We start from the raw sequence: 16,976 nt of genomic DNA, 5'->3' as shown, positions 1-16,976 counted from the left end.
TTACTTTATTTTTAGTTTATGACTCTATCTCTTATTTTTATACGTGAGAGATTTACTTTTTGTCACGATCCAAAATCCCTCACAATCGTGATGACACCTAGTCTATAAGACTAGGTAAGCCTAACATATAACGAGATATTAATAGATTCAAAGCAATCAACTATTAAATACGAACCAAAAAATTATATACATAGCCCACAACCAGCAATAGATGTTCAATATCCCAAAATCGATAGTACAAGTCATAAGCTTTATTGAGTTCGCTAGAAGAATCTCTAAGTACAAACTGTTCTGAAATAGAAATAAACAGCGGTAAAGAAAACAACATAAGGTAACTCCGAGACTTGCGAACGAGATGACAGGTATACCTTGAAGTCTCCACATCAGCTCACAATCAGCTAACCAACGACCGCATACTCCGAGGTACCTAGATCTGCACAAAAATATGCGGCAAGCGTAGTATGAGTAACCATAATGGTACCCAATAAATATCAAACCTAACCTCGGTAGAATAGTGGCGAGGTCAACTTAAGACACCTACCAGACATGAAAATGTGTACAAGATATTGATATAATTTAACAATAAAAAAATAAAGGCAGCTAAAGAACAATTAAGTAATTTATCCATACAAAGCTAACAATGGTAGCAAATCAATAATTTTTTTTTGGCTACAGCTTCATTATTTTTTACCAAATAAAAAAAGTATAGCCAAAATAATGAACTTGCAATTGTACACTCTTTTTATTTCTTCTTTTGATGCAATGACTATGTATTTCAACTGTGTATTTTTACTTTTACAAGTAAACTCAGTAAAAAAAAAAATATTTTTTAGAGCACCATAATTTAGAGCTATATAAAAAATTATAGCCAAAATAATAAAGTTCAAACTATGTATTTTTTATAACTTTTTAGATGCCTCGACTATTTATTTCAATTGTATAAATCTTTATTTTTAGGTCAAATTTAAAAAAGAATATCTAAAACTTTATTATTTTTAGCCAAAAATAAAAATAAGCCTAAATAATGTAGTTCTAGCCAAGTTTTATTATAAATTTTATTCGAAAAAAATTATCTAAAAAGTAACATAATTAAAAAAAGTAAAAATCTATATTTTATTAAAAAAAAAAATCATATGGACAGAAAAATAGCAGGCGACGAGATTGTCCAAGGGGTAACAACTGTTGAAGAATCAAGTACAGGGGTAATTAAGACCATATATAGGGCATGGAATGAAAATGTCCTGCTTTCTGTAATCTCTTTATCGCCACTCTAGGATAAACCCCACCCAGAATTTCAGAAAGCAGTAACTTGCGAGGTTTCCCAATGGCGATTCTTGCACTCCCATTATTCACTTCCATTCTCAAACCTCACAAGACTCACTTCTCCTTTCTCCTAACCACCACTAAGCCTCTTCCTATCATTCTTCACAGGCGTTTTCTCTCTAAATCTTCCACTGTCTCTGCACTCTCCACTTCTTCTTCTACTTCTTCCGTGTCTCACAATACAGAACATCAAAAGAAACCATCTGTTCCAACTTTTCAACAAGCCATTCAAAGGCTCCAGGTATTTTTCTACTCAATGGGCTTGTGTAATTGTGTTACAATTTCCCTTCTTGAGCAAAATATACATTGAATAACTAATGTAGAGAAGCTTCATTCATTTTTCTTGGACATAGTATATTTGTTGCAAATTTTTTGATCTTATTTGATTTCAAGATTGTACCAACTCACAATTTTGAAGTCTTACCCTTAGTCTCAAGAAACTCTGCAATTATTTTTGGTAAGTACTATTCATATTTATTGGTAAGGTAAAACTTTTGTTGATAATAGAAAGTTCAACTCTGTAGATGGCTAACGAATTCCCGCGACTTCCCCTCCTTAATCTTTTTAACCTTGCCACTCGGTGTAGATACACTTCATACATGTCTTAAATTTATTTATGGATTAACCTGTCTTTTTAACATGGTAGGAGTATTGGGGTTCTGTAGGATGTGCCGTGATGCAATGCAGCAACACTGAGGTATGATTATCATCCTTTTTTAGGGCTCAAAAAATATACTCTAACACATAACAGGAAAAATGAACTTGCTTTTCTGCTGGAATTGATGCTTTTCTTTTTAATGAAACTTGATATCTTATCAAAGTTGTAAATGGTGATTTGCAAGTTGCAAGAACTAAGTATTATCTTCCGTGCATACCTTTTTGTTTTGGATAGGTAATGCGTAACTTTTCTATGATAACAACATAAGGGAAATGCATCTTGGTAGATATAGTCTTTCCGTGTATCTTCTTTGAGATCTAGCTAGCTGGGAGTAGCTAAGCTATGCTATGCAACGCTGTTCTTTGGTGATTAATGATAATTTTAATTACCAAAAAAACATAAAGGAAATGCTGAGCATATTCTCCTTCCGTACTTTGGGACTGCATGTGTATATGTATTGTGTATCACACTTAATCTGGATAGATATGTATTGCACTTACATATGGTTGGTGATAAATAGTGCTTTGTACAGCCATAACATGAATGGGCTTTTAGTGGTTATTAGATCTTTAAGTGTTTAAATTGAACTTACAATCTTTAGAGTTCTTCGCATCTACTTTACTAACTTGTTTAAGTTTAAATTGCACTGACCAGGTTGGCGCTGGGACTATGAATCCTCTAACATACTTAAGGGTTCTTGGACCAGAACCGTGGAATGTTGCGTAAGATTTTCTGATAAGCTCAGTTCATCTATAAAGTTCCTGAATACAATTATCATTCTCATATTTGTGACCAGAATTCATTAGAAGAAGAGAGTAAATGCGTAGGGAAGTCGTGCACATCTTAGATAGTCTCTTTAATGCAAAGTAACATATTAGTCATAGTTTACTTGTCCCAAAAAAAAGACTTAGTCATTGTTAGCGTCACTGGCAATGATAATGTCAGGTTTGCCTTTTAAATGTCTAAACTGTGCGAATAAAGAAAGGATGTTATATCGCATTAATTATTCTGTTCTCATGATTTTTCCCCATGAAGAAACGGGGGACCTATGGCATCAATAAGTTCTCTTGTTGCTCCTGGGATTGCATTGCCTGGTGCCACTCTTTAGTAAGATTCTCTTTTGTTCCTCCCTTGTCACAAGATAAAAGAAATCAAAGTTTTATTAGGTTAATACTCTCTCCTGCGGTCCATGTCTCGAGTCAGTAAATATTGATTGCACATGGGATACAAGCTGACTTAAAAATTAGGGCTTCTGATATTTGGAGATGATCTTCTTAATCTAAAAAGACGAATACATGTCATGTTCTCTATCCTGAACCAAAAGTTTTGCACACAATAAAATCATTTATGCAGAAAAATTAAGCTGAAGGATATGGTAACTGTTAGAATCTGGAGAGATTGAGTCCCCTATAAAATCGGACAGGAGCTTTGGGATGCAGATGCCCATTTCTTTTCTTGCGAATTTCAGATGGTCTTCTTATCATGCTTTTCCCACCTCTCAGAAGAATTGAAAATTTTGTCATTCTAACTAGATGAAAATGAATTCGGCCTAGAGAATGGATAAGTCAGTTGCATACAGCTTTATTCCAAGATATCCAGTTCCTTTAATTCATATTATTTTGTTGAGGTGCGCCGTTGGAAGTGCCTGTTGTAACTGATTCACTATCTAGTTCTTGATGCTTCATTTTCTCTTTTCTGGTTCTCATAATCTTGATAATGAGCAAGAAGAATAATGTCATATTAGCAATGAAGCGGATACATTACTTTGTTTTCTTGTATGGCTATCAATGTAACTGTGTCTGATGGCAGGTATGTGGAGCCTAGTATTCGTCCAGACGATAGTCGGTATGGGGAAAATCCAAATAGGCTTCAAAGGCATACTCAATTTCAGGTTAGTTTTCCTTCAATTTATTGTCTAACATTTTGAATCTCAGTTGATTGCTTAGTACTATTGTATGATTTTATTGTACTTTTGACTACTACAGATGCCTTTCCTGTTTGAACTGCAATGCAGGTGATTTTGAAGCCTGATCCAGGAAATTCGCAGGACTTGTTCATCCGTAGCTTGTCAGCTTTAGGTTTTGCAACCTATATCTACTTTCTTTTTCTTTTTCCTTCATTATGTCTTTTGGACAAATTTATGTGGTAAAAATAACTTCAATTTGATGTTATTTCCGGGATAAGTCAATTTGATACTTATGGTAAGTGATAAGACTGTAAAGCTTACCAATAACAAAGACTTGCAAACTATCCCATGTTTAAGCCTTGAAGCATTGGAGGAATGGAGGAGTTATTCCATGATTTTTTTTTTTATAATAGTTTTTTGATTTTGTGTTGTGGCTAGAATGCCGTGGTCACTGAATTTGGATATGTCTCTGATCTGCTTGGTAAAAGGCATGCATGGCAACGGTTTTTTAGAAATAGAGCACAAATTTAGAGTTCGAAGTAGGATTAGAACATAATATAAGGTTGAGGCAAAGAACATGTTGATGGAAATGCGATTAGGAAGAATTGCAAGGATGAACTGAAGGAAACATGTTCCATATAGGTGATTGAGCATCCTTGCTTGAATAGGCCAACGAAACTAGAGTTTTTTTTAATTCACTGTTCACATAAAAGAGAACATACTTTGCTTCATATTGGAGGCCTTGATATGTTAAAAGGGAATTGAGGAAAAAGCCTTGTGGTGTAGCTTTGATTTGAAGGCGTCGCCATTGGGTGATGCCACATTCCCATTTCAGTCCGCAAGTGAAGAGCAAGTTTCAAAAGTCTTCAAGAGGGCAGAGAATGGGTAGGGGCAGTTGAAGACTAGCTAGGCTGTGACTAGCTAGTCTGTGTTGAACCCGAGGCAGTTGAAGACTTCATTGTTATTAATATTACTTGGGTTCTTAAAGAAATCCAAAACGCACTTAAGATAGCTGAAGAATTGAGAGGGCAGACGGCAGACGGTACTTGGAGTTCTTTAAGAAGGTGGAGGATTTGTGTGGGACATGTGGAAATTGGAGGTGAGGAAAGGAGAATTTTTACTTGCAGCTCATATTAGAAATCAAGGGAGTAGGGAGGAGCAGAGATTCGAAGGATCGTATGGAGAAATCTAGGGAAGACTGAAGAGATGTCCACAATAACAGCGCGTTTGGGTATTCAATGGGTGTTGGGGAGGGTTTTTTAGGTACCGTAAGATCCCGGAAGAAAATGAGGGTGCAGAACATGTCTAGGGCAATTGAGGAGTTCTTGGAGCTCCTCTAGAAGGGGCTAGATTTACATGAGCAAGCTGAGGATTTGTCATCAAGAACAAGACCTGGTAGATTCGTGGTGTCCACTATATAGGAGGAGATTGTGCCGAATGTGTTACAAGTTTGACTTCCTAGACATCTTCTCCCACGTCAAATCATCTGGCACCTATTGACTATTTATTTCATATCCTCTTATTCCCTGGTACAAGTTATTGCTAACCTAGAAAATGCTTAAACATTTTACTTCGATCCTGGAATTCAAGCCTGGTATATACAAGGAAGACAGGATAGAGAAATTGATCACACTGGCGCTATATAGTCAGCCATTTACTTACCTTCTTTGCTAAGCTTCAACTAAAAGTGTATGCTTTTTTTTTTTGAGTCCGTTTAAGTGGCTTAAATGGTAAATGGGATTCTTCTGAAAAGCAGTTTAGAAGGTTTTAATGTTCTGCGTTAGTTGAATAAATGGATTAGTCTTTTTCTCCTTTTCTTGTTCTTATTCTTGTATAATTAAAAATTGTGTGACTTTATGCTTAGATTCGACCATACTTAACCAAATAGGGATACACTTTACAGTTTGTTATTTCTCCTTCTACTTGTTGGATGCGTGCAAGTTTCACGGTTGTGTGTGTGCGTATATAATATACACATATATATTTTATAGTAGCTCTAGAAACCGTTCTGGCTTGAGATTTTACTTTGTTGTATTGACAGGTATTGATGTCAATGCACATGATATTCGCTTTGTTGAGGACAATTGGGAGAGCCCTGTAAGATTATTCTTTCTCTTGATTAACTTTCCTATATATGCACATATAATGTTCCATGAACAGTACATCTCCTTTGTACTTCATTTCCTTTGTGCTTATTTCCTTGTTCAGGCAAATTTCCAACTTTTTGTTTGGATTGCATTAATGATGCCTTTTGCTACATGAATCAAAGCTGTATTGTTAAATGTTCTGTTGACTTGAACTACTAGTAGGTGCTTGGTGCCTGGGGATTGGGCTGGGAGGTTTGGATGGATGGGATGGAAATCACACAATTCACCTACTTCCAGCAGGTTAGTCTCTCTCTTCTGACAAAAAGTGTACTGCAGTTTTAGAATCCTTTTTTTTCCCACAAGAACAAGTCTAAAATTCTTCATTTGCTTTTGGCTACTAATGACTTATAAGAACTTGTCCATCTGCTTTTCTATTCTGTCCTTTTTCTAGGCACATACAGTTATTTAACTTTTAATTTTCCAGGCTGGAAGTATTCAGTTGATGCCAGTATCAGTTGAAATCACTTATGGGCTTGAACGTATCCTTATGTCACTTCAGGTTAATTTTGCTTGTTGAGATCACTTTCAGGCTTGTTCTTTCTCCTCTTATGATTTCTTACTTTCTTTTTTCTTCTTCAAACATATGACGAGGCTCATTGTTTACATTCTGCATCCTCTTCTCCCAGCAAAGGAGAAAACGGCCTTATTCTTTTAATTGGATCATAGTGTGTTTGAAGCACCTCTCACTTCTCTATTTTTGCACCAGAGCCTCCAGCATGATAGCTACATTTACTATGTCTCCTAGCTAGCAGAAAAACCTTCATGTAGGAGGTCCTCACTGCCGGTATCTTAGAAAATGAAGAGCATAAACTACCTAAGCATTTCTCTTCTGGTTCTCCAATATTTTGCTTGTTATGACTCAATATTACTTGTCTGCAGGGTGTTGATCATTTTAAAAAGATTCAGTATGCAGATGGCATTACGTATGGAGAGCTTTTTCTGGAAAATGAGTAAATAAACTAATCCAGCTAGAAAGTTTTCTTTTTCCTTCTTGTTGACTGCCTTACTATTAGATAGATCCCGGTGCTTCTCATTAGTTTTCTTTTGCCCTTTCAGAACTGTTATTATCTGGTCTTTCTTTAGTCTCAAACTATCTTCAATAAGAACAATATCTACTCCATTTTCTTTTCGTTGAGCATAAATGTTGCTTTTAAAATCCAAATTCTAACTGTATAAGTAAAGGAACCTTGATCTATGATGTGCAGTGTTGTGAAGAGCGTAAAGCGATGAAAAGCGACAACCCCCATTTCGCTTAAAGCGAGAAGCGCAACGCTCGCTTTTTTGAAGTGAAGCGGAATTTTGAAAAAAAATTAAAATAAATACTGCATAGACAACACATGTAATTGTAAGCAAATGTTCAATACTTCAATGTAAAAACTAAAGAGTAGCATCAATTAAAGCACAAAATGAGCATAAAAACAATGAAAGAAAAACTCAACGAAGAGGAGAAGACTGAGAAAGAAAGAACCGAAGGTAAAAAAAAAAATTCGCCAACATTTCGCTGCTATTTGGACATTGAAACAGTGAAAGAAGAAGAAGAAGAAGAGAAGGAGGAGGAGGAGGAGGAGGAGGAGGAGGAAAATCAGAACATGAAGACTTGAAGTTGAAGTTGAAGTTGAAGAAGAAGAACCCTAATCGCCTTTTAGACTCTCAGATGCTCTGCTGAAAACCCTTCGTTTAATAAAAGACACTGAAATTCGTTTTTAATTAAATAACCCGGCTTCTGTTTAAAACAAAGAAGCGGTCGCTTCCTTCGCATCGCTTCGCTTGGTCGCTTCTAGCTTTTTAGTGGGAAGCGGTCACTTTTTTCTACCTGAGTCGCTTCACATGGGGAAGCAGGCACTGAGTCGCTTCTCGCTTAAAGCGAGGAAGCGAGCTCTTTCTCTAACACTGATGATGTGTGAAAAAAAGCACTAGTTACAGAGGAGGAATGTAAATTGGACTAGGCATATTTACTGACAACCTAAGTGTATCAACATGTTAGATATAGACACTCGCACTAGAGCATGGAACTTTTTTGAAATTGCGGACTGTCATGAAATTTTCAAACTGATATGTATTAGACTATTATCTACATTAGTATTTCGTAGTAGTCTACCGGAAAAGCATTTAAAATTGTTTCCTTTATTTCAAATGAAATATTTACCTTTTATGTGTAGTCCATTATTATTTGAATTTACCTTAAGACATCTGCAAGTTCAGATACCATGTTGAAGTGTCACTATTTCATCTAAAAACTTAAGCTATTAGAGAGAGCACACTTTTATTTTCTTAATTATATCTTCAACAGTAACCTTGCGAAGTTAAGCATGGTGGTTCATTTGGGACGGATATTAGTTCAAATAAATGCTCTAAGATATAATGCATAGCATATAATTGAGGCAATGTCTAGACTTTTTGCCAAGATTTCGTTATTTATGATTTAATTTGGAAAAATGCTGAATTATCTGTATCTCAAGGGGTTTTATGTGGTTTTCTACGTGATAAGAAACTTTGGAGTATGCGTGCTTGATAAATCTGTCATTTTCAGAAAAGAGATCCCAACTGGTGCTTCTGTTTCAGGAAGGAAATGAGTGCGTATTATCTGGAGCATGCTAGTGTTGACCATATACAAAAACATTTTGATCTTTTTGAAGCAGAAGCTCGCCGTTTGCTTGATTTAGGCCTTGCAATACCTGCGTATGTACTTATATCTTAATAATTGTTTTTTTTTTCAGGGAATAGAGAGAAGAAGAAATCGTGTTTTTCCTTCATCTGTTAACTTCTACATTGAATAACATTATTCCCTACACTGTGCTAGGTATGATCAGCTTTTGAAGACTTCTCATGCTTTCAACATTTTAGACTCGAGAGGCTTTGTTGGGGTGACAGAACGTGCTCGTTATTTTGGGCGTATGCGTAGGTAGACATTTTTATCACTTCCTTTAATTACTGTTCTTGTCGGAGAGTTTGTAGGGTGTTCTTACGTTTTTTCATGAGGATTGAGCAGCCTACCTTTTAGGTCACATGTAAAAATTTGCTCACACAAGTTCCAAATTCTAGTATCGTGCTTAATATATATTCCCTATGTTCCATTTTTTATGGCACTTCTTTTTAGTCTGTTCTAAGGATATCTTTTGATGTCCGGAAAATCTTTAACTTTAAGCTTCCTTTTTTACGTCTAATTACATGTTCTAATAACCACAGAAAAGTCACATGTTTAAGACTACAAGTTCTAAGGGTACTTTTGGTGTGTGTCAAAAGTCTTTCTTTAGTTCTTAAACTCCGTGCCCAATCAAACAAAGCCATGTAAAAAGAAATGGAGGGAGTAAATCTTTATTACAAAGAGAAGTCAGAACTACGGTGCCAAATTACTTTACTCTGAAAAAATTGAAAGTTTTCAAATGACACTTTTTCTTTGCCTGATTTTTGCCTCCCCTGTGCAGTTTAGCCCGTCAATGCGCACAGCTTTGGTTGAAGACAAGGGAGTCTCTTGGCTATCCACTGGGTGTTGTTTCTCAGTGTGATCATCTTCTTGTTCAAAGAGAAGTCTCGGAGGAGGCAGCAGGAAAGGTATGTTTTTTCGCTTTAGGCTTCGCTCGGAAACTAGAGAAAGCAAGGATATGTTAAAAAATTGCTTTCTCTTGCTTGGTTTATATAATGAGACAAAGCCCTTTTTTGGCCCCACAATTTTAGTTCAATAAGAAAATAAATTAAAAATCTCTTTCCTTTGTGATGTTTCTAGCAAACCAAACAATGAAAAGAAGCTGATATTCCTTTGCTTTTGTACTCTTTTATTTTCTCTTGTTTTTTTGACCTGTCTCATCCTTTCCCTAGTTTTGAAGCGTAAAATCAGTTGGGCCCCTAATTTGCTGTGTGTCTGCCAAAATAGTTGTAGCTTCATCCCGTTTCTTTTATTGTTATTTTCTTCTATTAATTCTTCATGAACTATACTGGTCATCCTTTTCTATTGGGTCTATTTAGGCTTTCCCTTTCCTTCTCATTTTCCCACTTGGCTCTTTGCTCAATAGGATAAACATCTCCACTTTCTCTTAATTTACCTGGGTTGGAATTGAGTACTTTTGTGCATATTTTTTATGGTCTCTTGATGTGATCCAGAATATATTTATGGAACATTTACTTTCGTAACTTGCCAGATTTGCTTTCACATTCTCTTCATAACCTTTATATGTTTCTAAAGGATTATGTAAAATTGCTTGCACACCCTTTTCCGGTCATACAGGTGCCTTTGGAGCCGCAGTTGCTTGTTCTTGAAATTGGAACTGAGGAGTTGCCTCCAAACGATGTATCGAGTGCATGCAAGCAAGTAAATATCTTCTTTTCATGTGATTTTCATTTTGTTACTTGAAAATCTCTATTCCTGAAGTTTATATTGTAAATATGGTAAGCAAAGCGGGAAAAGAGAAACCAGGTCTACATTTTCTCTTGCCTTAATTTGTTGTGATGTCATCTGGTGTGACTTTTCAAGCAATTCAGCTTAGTTGGTCGTATTACTGCTCTGTTAAATCTGTTTTTTTGTTTTTTGTTTTTGTGCTGGTCATTGCAGCTCAAGGATCTGATTGTTCAGTTACTGGACAAACAAAGGTTGCCTCATGGGGAAGTACAAACGCATGGCACCCCACGAAGATTAGTGGTAGGATTTGTCTCATTCTGATTGGCCCCTTTTACATATTCTGTTATTCTGTTTTGCTTTGATAAGCTGTACGAAATGTCTATGAGAAAGGAGCTGGTAGGAAAAGGAGTGCAGTATCTTTTGAACATTTTATCTAGCATTCTCACTAAACTTTTTTGATTGTTCTCAGATCCATGTAACTTAAAAAAGGAAAAGATTGAACCAAGCCCCAATACATGCAACTTCTTGTTGAAACCTTTGCTAAAGCGGTTATATGTTACATGAGTTGTTCAATAAGAATAAAGCCAATATCAAATCCTGTATATGGTACAAGAGTTCTTAAAATAGTACAAAGTCAGTTTCTTCAGGATCTGTTTTTATGGAACGTCTAATATTTTTTAAAGAGTAAGACGAGTTCCAGAAAGTACAAACCCAAGTTCCTTTTAAAAAAAAAAAATAGAATGTCTGGATAGGAAAATCCTCGAACTCAGCTGAGCTGGAGTTTCACTCTTTCCTCCCTTAGTTTCTATCTTTACGTGAGCATCATTTCGAACTTCCTCCATATTTATGTATTCCACCTCATCGGACACAGTGTAATTCCTGAGGTCCACAAAATTACATCCTCCTCCTCCTCCTCATCCTCTTTATCTTTTTTTCCTCATTGCCACTTCAATTTTCCCTTCTTAGATGGCTTCATGTTCGTTCTATAGTTGGAAGACGTCGCCGATGTGGCCGGTCTTTGCGACGTTCATTTAGTCCAACTTGGAGCTGACTCAGCTTCGCTTTCCTTGCTCGGTGCCTTGTGTATTCTTGGAACATATTGCCAGTCCATGCTCTCACGGTCTCCTAGTTAATCCATTTTGTCGTAATTCACTGGGTTGATTATGAGTCTCAGTAATTTGATAGTCAATAGTGTCCAAGACCTTCTCGTATTTTTTGGTATAGTTGATGCAAGGGATGCAATGAACCTCACTATGCGTTTCCAACAGTTCCTTGACTGATTTCTTGCTAAATGAATCGGGTTAATAAAAGTAATTACAATGTTTATATCGCTTATGGGTCTTTTCAAATGGCGCCATAGGCTTTGTGCTGACCTTGGAGGATTTATCTTTTCCACGAGTTAACTTAGTTCCTCCAAATTCTCGCTATTCACTGGTTTCTCTTCACCTTATAGATGCTGATAAAGATCATTTGCAGGTTAGCGTTGAGGAGCTATTTTCTAAGCAAGTGGAAAATGAGGTTGAGGTTCGTGGACCTCCTGTTTCAAAAGCTTTTGATAAGGAAGGAAATCCTACCAAGGTGGAGTGAATTGAATTTTGTTTATTCTTTTATTAGTTTATTCCGTATTACAATGTGCCTTAAGAAATATATTGACATATTTTGCTTGTTTGTTAGACTTTGATTTGATTTTGGACAGAGCTTTAATCAAGTTTCTTATTTCGATGAATGTAAGATCAGTTTGTGTTTGCTAACTCATATTCGATATTATCAACTCATACAACTTTCAGGCTGCTGAAGGTTTTTGTCGCAGAAATGATGTGCCTTTAGACTCCATGTATAGACGAGCTGAAGGTAAGTTACATCAGATGAACATTCTTTCTATGTCAGTGTTTGTTCATGTGAATTCTGGTGTTCATTTAGTCTAACATATGCTATTCATAGAAAATACTTACGCTTAAATGTGGAAAACTACTTAGATTTGTTTTGTGATGTCTGATCTGCTATTTGTTATCTCTGACAACCTGAAAATTACTTACTAAAAAATCTGATAATTTTCTCTGAATTTTCTATTCCATTTTATCTTTTTATTTCAAAGTTTCAATGTCTGGTAAAGGATCTTGTACCTTCAAAAACCTTTGTTACCTTATCAATGTCTTAGCAGATATATGTTAAAATATCTGACAAAAGTATCTGTTATTCGAAGGTTGTCAACACTACAAGCAAATATGTCTTTGAATTTATTCACTTATATTCTCTGACTTGTGTCGGCTTGATCTTAGTGCCCTAAGTGTGTTAACAAAAATCTGCCATTTTGATTGGTGGTAATGCTTTTCTATTATTTTTCCTGTATCTTTTTTCCTTTTCTGATGATGTCTATGACCTGAAGTTTGGAATTATCATCATTGACCAGAAAAATTGATAGGAGGTGCATCTCCAGTTGACCTCAAGGCTAATTTGATGTTTTTTTCGATCTTATATCGGTCAAAGAGTCATTCACTTTGTAAAAATAAAATTTGTCTATTTAAAAAATACATGAAACCTACTATAAGTTGCAACTTTTTTCCATTTCAGAACGAGGATATATTTCATTATTTTGGTCACATATTGCTCCTTTGACTTGGGAGGTGAAAAAGACAACAATTCTGAGAAAGAATCAACACCTTTTTCTGTCTTTTTTTTTCTCCCCAACTTCCATAGATCTAAAGCTTATTAATGATCCCGATAAGGCCCTTCTAAATATGCCGCTCATGTGGAAATATACATAGCCAGAATCAACTTATGCAGAGCTTGTTAATTTACAAGATTGTCATTGCATTGCTAATATATTAGTGTTTCTGTGTCAATGGCTTACATGTTACTTGTTCGTGTGGCACCATCTATGCTACCAATGTTTGTGTTTTCGATGTTTACCTCTGATTGCAGGGAAAACAGAATATGTCTATGTTCGTTTGGTGGAGCCAGCACGGCTTGCCTTCGAGGTACACAGAGCAAATAAGTGTTTTGTGTATGTTTTCGTCAAAAAGTAAAATTTCCCTCTCAGCAACTAGCTAACTTTAGTAGGGTATATGACCAAGGCTACTGCTACAAATTACAGAGTTAATCATTGTTCCTTGTGATGTTTGGCTATATTTGATAACGATTGTATGAACAGGATAATGGAAATGGGTATATTACCTTTGTTCAAGTCCACGTAAGCGAATTGACTGCAAAATATTTCTGTCGCACATATACACCTAGAAGAGTGTTATTTAGAGTAGCATTTTTTGATGTTCATGATTGGCATCAAGCTCCATCAAAATGGTGTGGCTTCTTTTCTTCTGAAGCTTTCTCCGTCTGTTTGTGTGTCAATCTTGCTTTTTAACCCTTTTGCATAAGCATCCTGCATGCAACCAAAGATATTCTGTTACTCAATTTTCTTCTTTCATTTTGAGTTATCTGAGGATGAGGCTCACCTTCCTAACGACGTTCACTATTATTATAGTTTATGCTGAGGCTTCAAGTGATTTGCAGTAACGCGAGGTCATAGGACTTGGAGAAATACCATTTTGAAATAGCTAGAAATAGAATAAGAGGCTGAAAACACTATGTTCCCGCAAGAAGTAGCTGGTGGGTAGGAAGTGTATAGATATATCATCATATGCTTGTTCATGTTAGTATTTTCTGATGCAGAGGTGTCTCAACTACTACATTTCAAGCACATAATGCTATGGTTCAGGTAGTTTCAGATCTAAAGTTCAATCTAAATAAATGTTCGATTATTCTGGGGGGGGGGGGGAGGTAGAGAACACTGAGCAGCTATTGCACATTACTTAATTGTGAGGGTGGATCAGTCTTAACGATGTACCTGGGTCTACCATCAGAACCACCTATAAGAGATGTGTAGCACATTGTGGCAGTTAGCTGGCCACTGGTTGTCAAGTTCCTGGACAGCTTCTATGAAGAACGATAAGAGAAATGACCACTGTAATTGGAGAGTATGGTAGTACATCTTGACAAAGAGCTATTTGTTCAACTTGGGCTGGCTTTCGTCCAAGGACCCAATCTTATTTCATTTTCTTTTTTCTTTTACTTTTTATAAGTTGAAATATATTTTTAATGATATCGAATGCTGAGTTGGCAAAAAAGGGTAAATATGTGCCAATTTTATAAAGCGAGGGCATGATTGACCCCAACTATTAACGGAGGGTAATGTTAGACCATTTCTCATAGTTGAAGGGCAAAACTGGACCTTCTTCCTATTCATTTTTATCTTTAACTGACACCTGAAAGATTTAACCTTTTTTTTTTTGGGTACTAGTTCAAGTTAAATTTTGCAGTTCCATTTATGCCATCCTCACCAATAGTACATAAAACCTTAAGCCGTTCTGGTGGAAATTATATTTGCTTATTGTGTCCCTGAACAATCTCTTAAAAGTTGCTACGTGTAGTTCTTCTGTTGCTCTGTGTAAATTTATAATTATAACAAGTATGTTTTTATTTTTATTTTTAATTCTTCAGTTTTTCTTAGATCTCATTGTTTGAGTCACTATCGACAGGTTCTGTCTGAAGAGCTACCTGACATAATTTCCAGCATATCATTCCCCAAGTCTATGCGTTGGAACTCTGATGTATGTACTATCACTTTGACTAACCCTTTGTCTTTGCAATATTCGTGAGTCGTGACCATATTTGTGTTTTTCTTTTTCAGTTTGTTTATTATAAAGTGTTTTATTGCCTTTTTTGATCCTTGAAAAATAATGAATATTATGCAACAAACCGGTTTCTATAGCCAGAATAATTTGTCTTCCTGTTAACCTTCCTATCAAGCTTACAGGGTGGCAAGGGAAAAAGATGGCAAGTAGATATTAGGATGTAAAGTTGGGTTGGAACTGAACTTCAACGCCAGAAACACTTTGTTGGCTGTTACTATGACAAATTGAGGTTTCACCAGAAAGTTAGTTTCAAATTCATTTAGCAGCTATCTTGTCCCTGTTGTTGTCAAAAAGAAAAGAAGCCTTTGTTTTCCTTCATAAGAAATTTTCTGATAGAGAAGCAGGATTTACGGAAGAGGAGTAATTCTGCTCAGCCCAAACTAGAGATACACCAGATAGAAGAAATCCTCCAATCATGGGCGGCCAATTATTCATGAAGAAAACCTATCTCTTTACATCACTTGAAAACTTACTCTATCATAGCATATGTTGCTGAAGAAAAAACCAATCTTGGAATATTCAGACGTTTTGCTTTATCCTGATATGCCATACCACACCTAATTAAGCTAATAAGATATTCTGTTCTATTTCTTTGTGTGTGTGTGTGTTTTCTTCTGGTCTAAATCTCTTATATTAGGATGGATCCATTATCCTTTCCCTTTTAAGGAACTTTCTCCAATATTCAGCACGTATGTGTGTTCGTGTAGATAGAGATCCAATCATGTTTCTTTTCTGATTTTTCATATCCTTTCTTCTTTTTAATTGAAGATAGAAGTTTGTCATAATCTATTTATCCATGATTTTTTAATGTTAGTAAACATGACTAAGTTATATGTCTTATGCCATTGAAATACAGCAATAGTAACCTGTGATTCTGGAAAAATCTACATAACTTCTGCTTTTCATCGGTTGTCATTTGGAATGCTTCCCGTTCTTCCTCTTTTTCTCTCTCTTTCTTATAACAAAACTACTTTCTATAGTAGTAAAAGAAAGAATAGTACAATCAACCCTGAATTGAGTGATATATTATATGGTGTCCTTTCAACTTTGCTCTTTTATCCTTTTTAGTATTGCAACAAAGTAATCAACTTGGGTTATGTTCAGGGGAGCAAATCTTTTTCATTTTCTGGTGCTATATTTGCTTTGATTGGCATTTTCTTCAAAATGTATTCATAGATTTATCTTCAATTCTTTCTTCACAGCTCCTCACGTGTTTAAATCTTTAATTAGAAAAGAATGTATAAATTCTATATGAATATAACGTGCATTGAGATATTGTAATGTAGGTTGCATTCAGCAGACCCATCCGTTGGATTTTGGCCCTTCATGGAGATGTGGTTCTTCCATTCATTTATGCTGGAGTTGTTAGGCAAGTTTGAGCACCTGCTTGCACTTTTTTTTTTTTTTTTGTTCAAAAGAAGTTCCATTACTACTTTATTCCAAATGTGCCTAGCAGGAGGGTTGAGGTTTCAGTAATTTGTCAACTCTTAAATTATATTGGCATTGATTATCTCCTCCTATTACACCCACCTATCACAAAAGGGAGGGGGGTTGGTGGGGTTGAAAGGAAGCTAATTCTCTGTTTGATGTCCACTGTCAAGAAAGTCACGAGAATTTGTGTCAAGGGACTTCAGTAAAACGGTAAATAGAACGATAAAAGCTCTGTTGTATGTGGTTATTTGAAGGGAAAATGGAAGTTTAGTAGAAGAAACTAGTGAGTGATCTCAGCTTTCTTTCAATATCTGACTATTTTAGGGCAGTGCACTTGCAGGAAAGTTTTTCTTGAAGTTGACTTTGTCATACACTTGATTATCTTGTCTTTCTTCCTGTGAAGCTTCCAGTATAGATGTATCCTGTCTTTCCTTATTTATCTCAGCAGGCTGCAGTTGTTTTAGCTTTGATTTTCATTTTCCAAATT

At 35.8% G+C, this 16,976-nt stretch overlaps 1 protein-coding gene across 3 annotated transcripts in view; it reads left to right on the top strand.

Annotated features, from left to right (window-relative positions):
- Positions 1-1,239: 1,239 nt before the first annotated feature.
- LOC104100260 (glycine--tRNA ligase, chloroplastic/mitochondrial 2) overlaps positions 1,240-16,976 on the top strand; it is a 32,093-nt gene continuing 16,356 nt past the window's right edge. The window contains exons 1-19 of one of the 3 annotated variants that reach the window (XM_009607458.4): positions 1,240-1,564; positions 1,970-2,020; positions 2,636-2,703; positions 3,791-3,872; positions 3,996-4,059; positions 5,929-5,984; positions 6,197-6,274; positions 6,459-6,533; positions 6,914-6,984; positions 8,597-8,713; positions 8,835-8,936; positions 9,460-9,586; positions 10,257-10,340; positions 10,581-10,667; positions 11,844-11,945; positions 12,155-12,218; positions 13,290-13,345; positions 14,903-14,974; positions 16,345-16,427. In XM_009607458.4, the coding sequence (XP_009605753.1) occupies positions 1,325-1,564; positions 1,970-2,020; positions 2,636-2,703; positions 3,791-3,872; positions 3,996-4,059; positions 5,929-5,984; positions 6,197-6,274; positions 6,459-6,533; positions 6,914-6,984; positions 8,597-8,713; positions 8,835-8,936; positions 9,460-9,586; positions 10,257-10,340; positions 10,581-10,667; positions 11,844-11,945; positions 12,155-12,218; positions 13,290-13,345; positions 14,903-14,974; positions 16,345-16,427 (1,679 nt within the window). In that variant the 5' untranslated portion in view covers positions 1,240-1,324. Of the gene's footprint in view, positions 1,565-1,969; positions 2,021-2,635; positions 2,704-3,790; positions 3,873-3,966; positions 4,060-5,928; positions 5,985-6,193; positions 6,275-6,458; positions 6,534-6,913; positions 6,985-8,596; positions 8,714-8,834; positions 8,937-9,459; positions 9,587-10,256; positions 10,341-10,580; positions 10,668-11,843; positions 11,946-12,154; positions 12,219-13,289; positions 13,346-14,902; positions 14,975-16,344; positions 16,428-16,976 lie in introns of those variants that run through there. The other 2 variants (XM_070177158.1, XM_009607459.4) reach the window with 2 other exon arrangements.

The sequence above is a fragment of the Nicotiana tomentosiformis genome, chromosome 1 (assembly GCF_000390325.3).
Source record: "Nicotiana tomentosiformis chromosome 1, ASM39032v3, whole genome shotgun sequence".
In the NCBI taxonomy this organism is placed as follows: Eukaryota; Viridiplantae; Streptophyta; class Magnoliopsida; order Solanales; family Solanaceae; genus Nicotiana; species Nicotiana tomentosiformis.
Note: the sequence above shows the minus strand (reverse complement) of the source record. Positions and strands in the feature narration are given on the sequence as shown.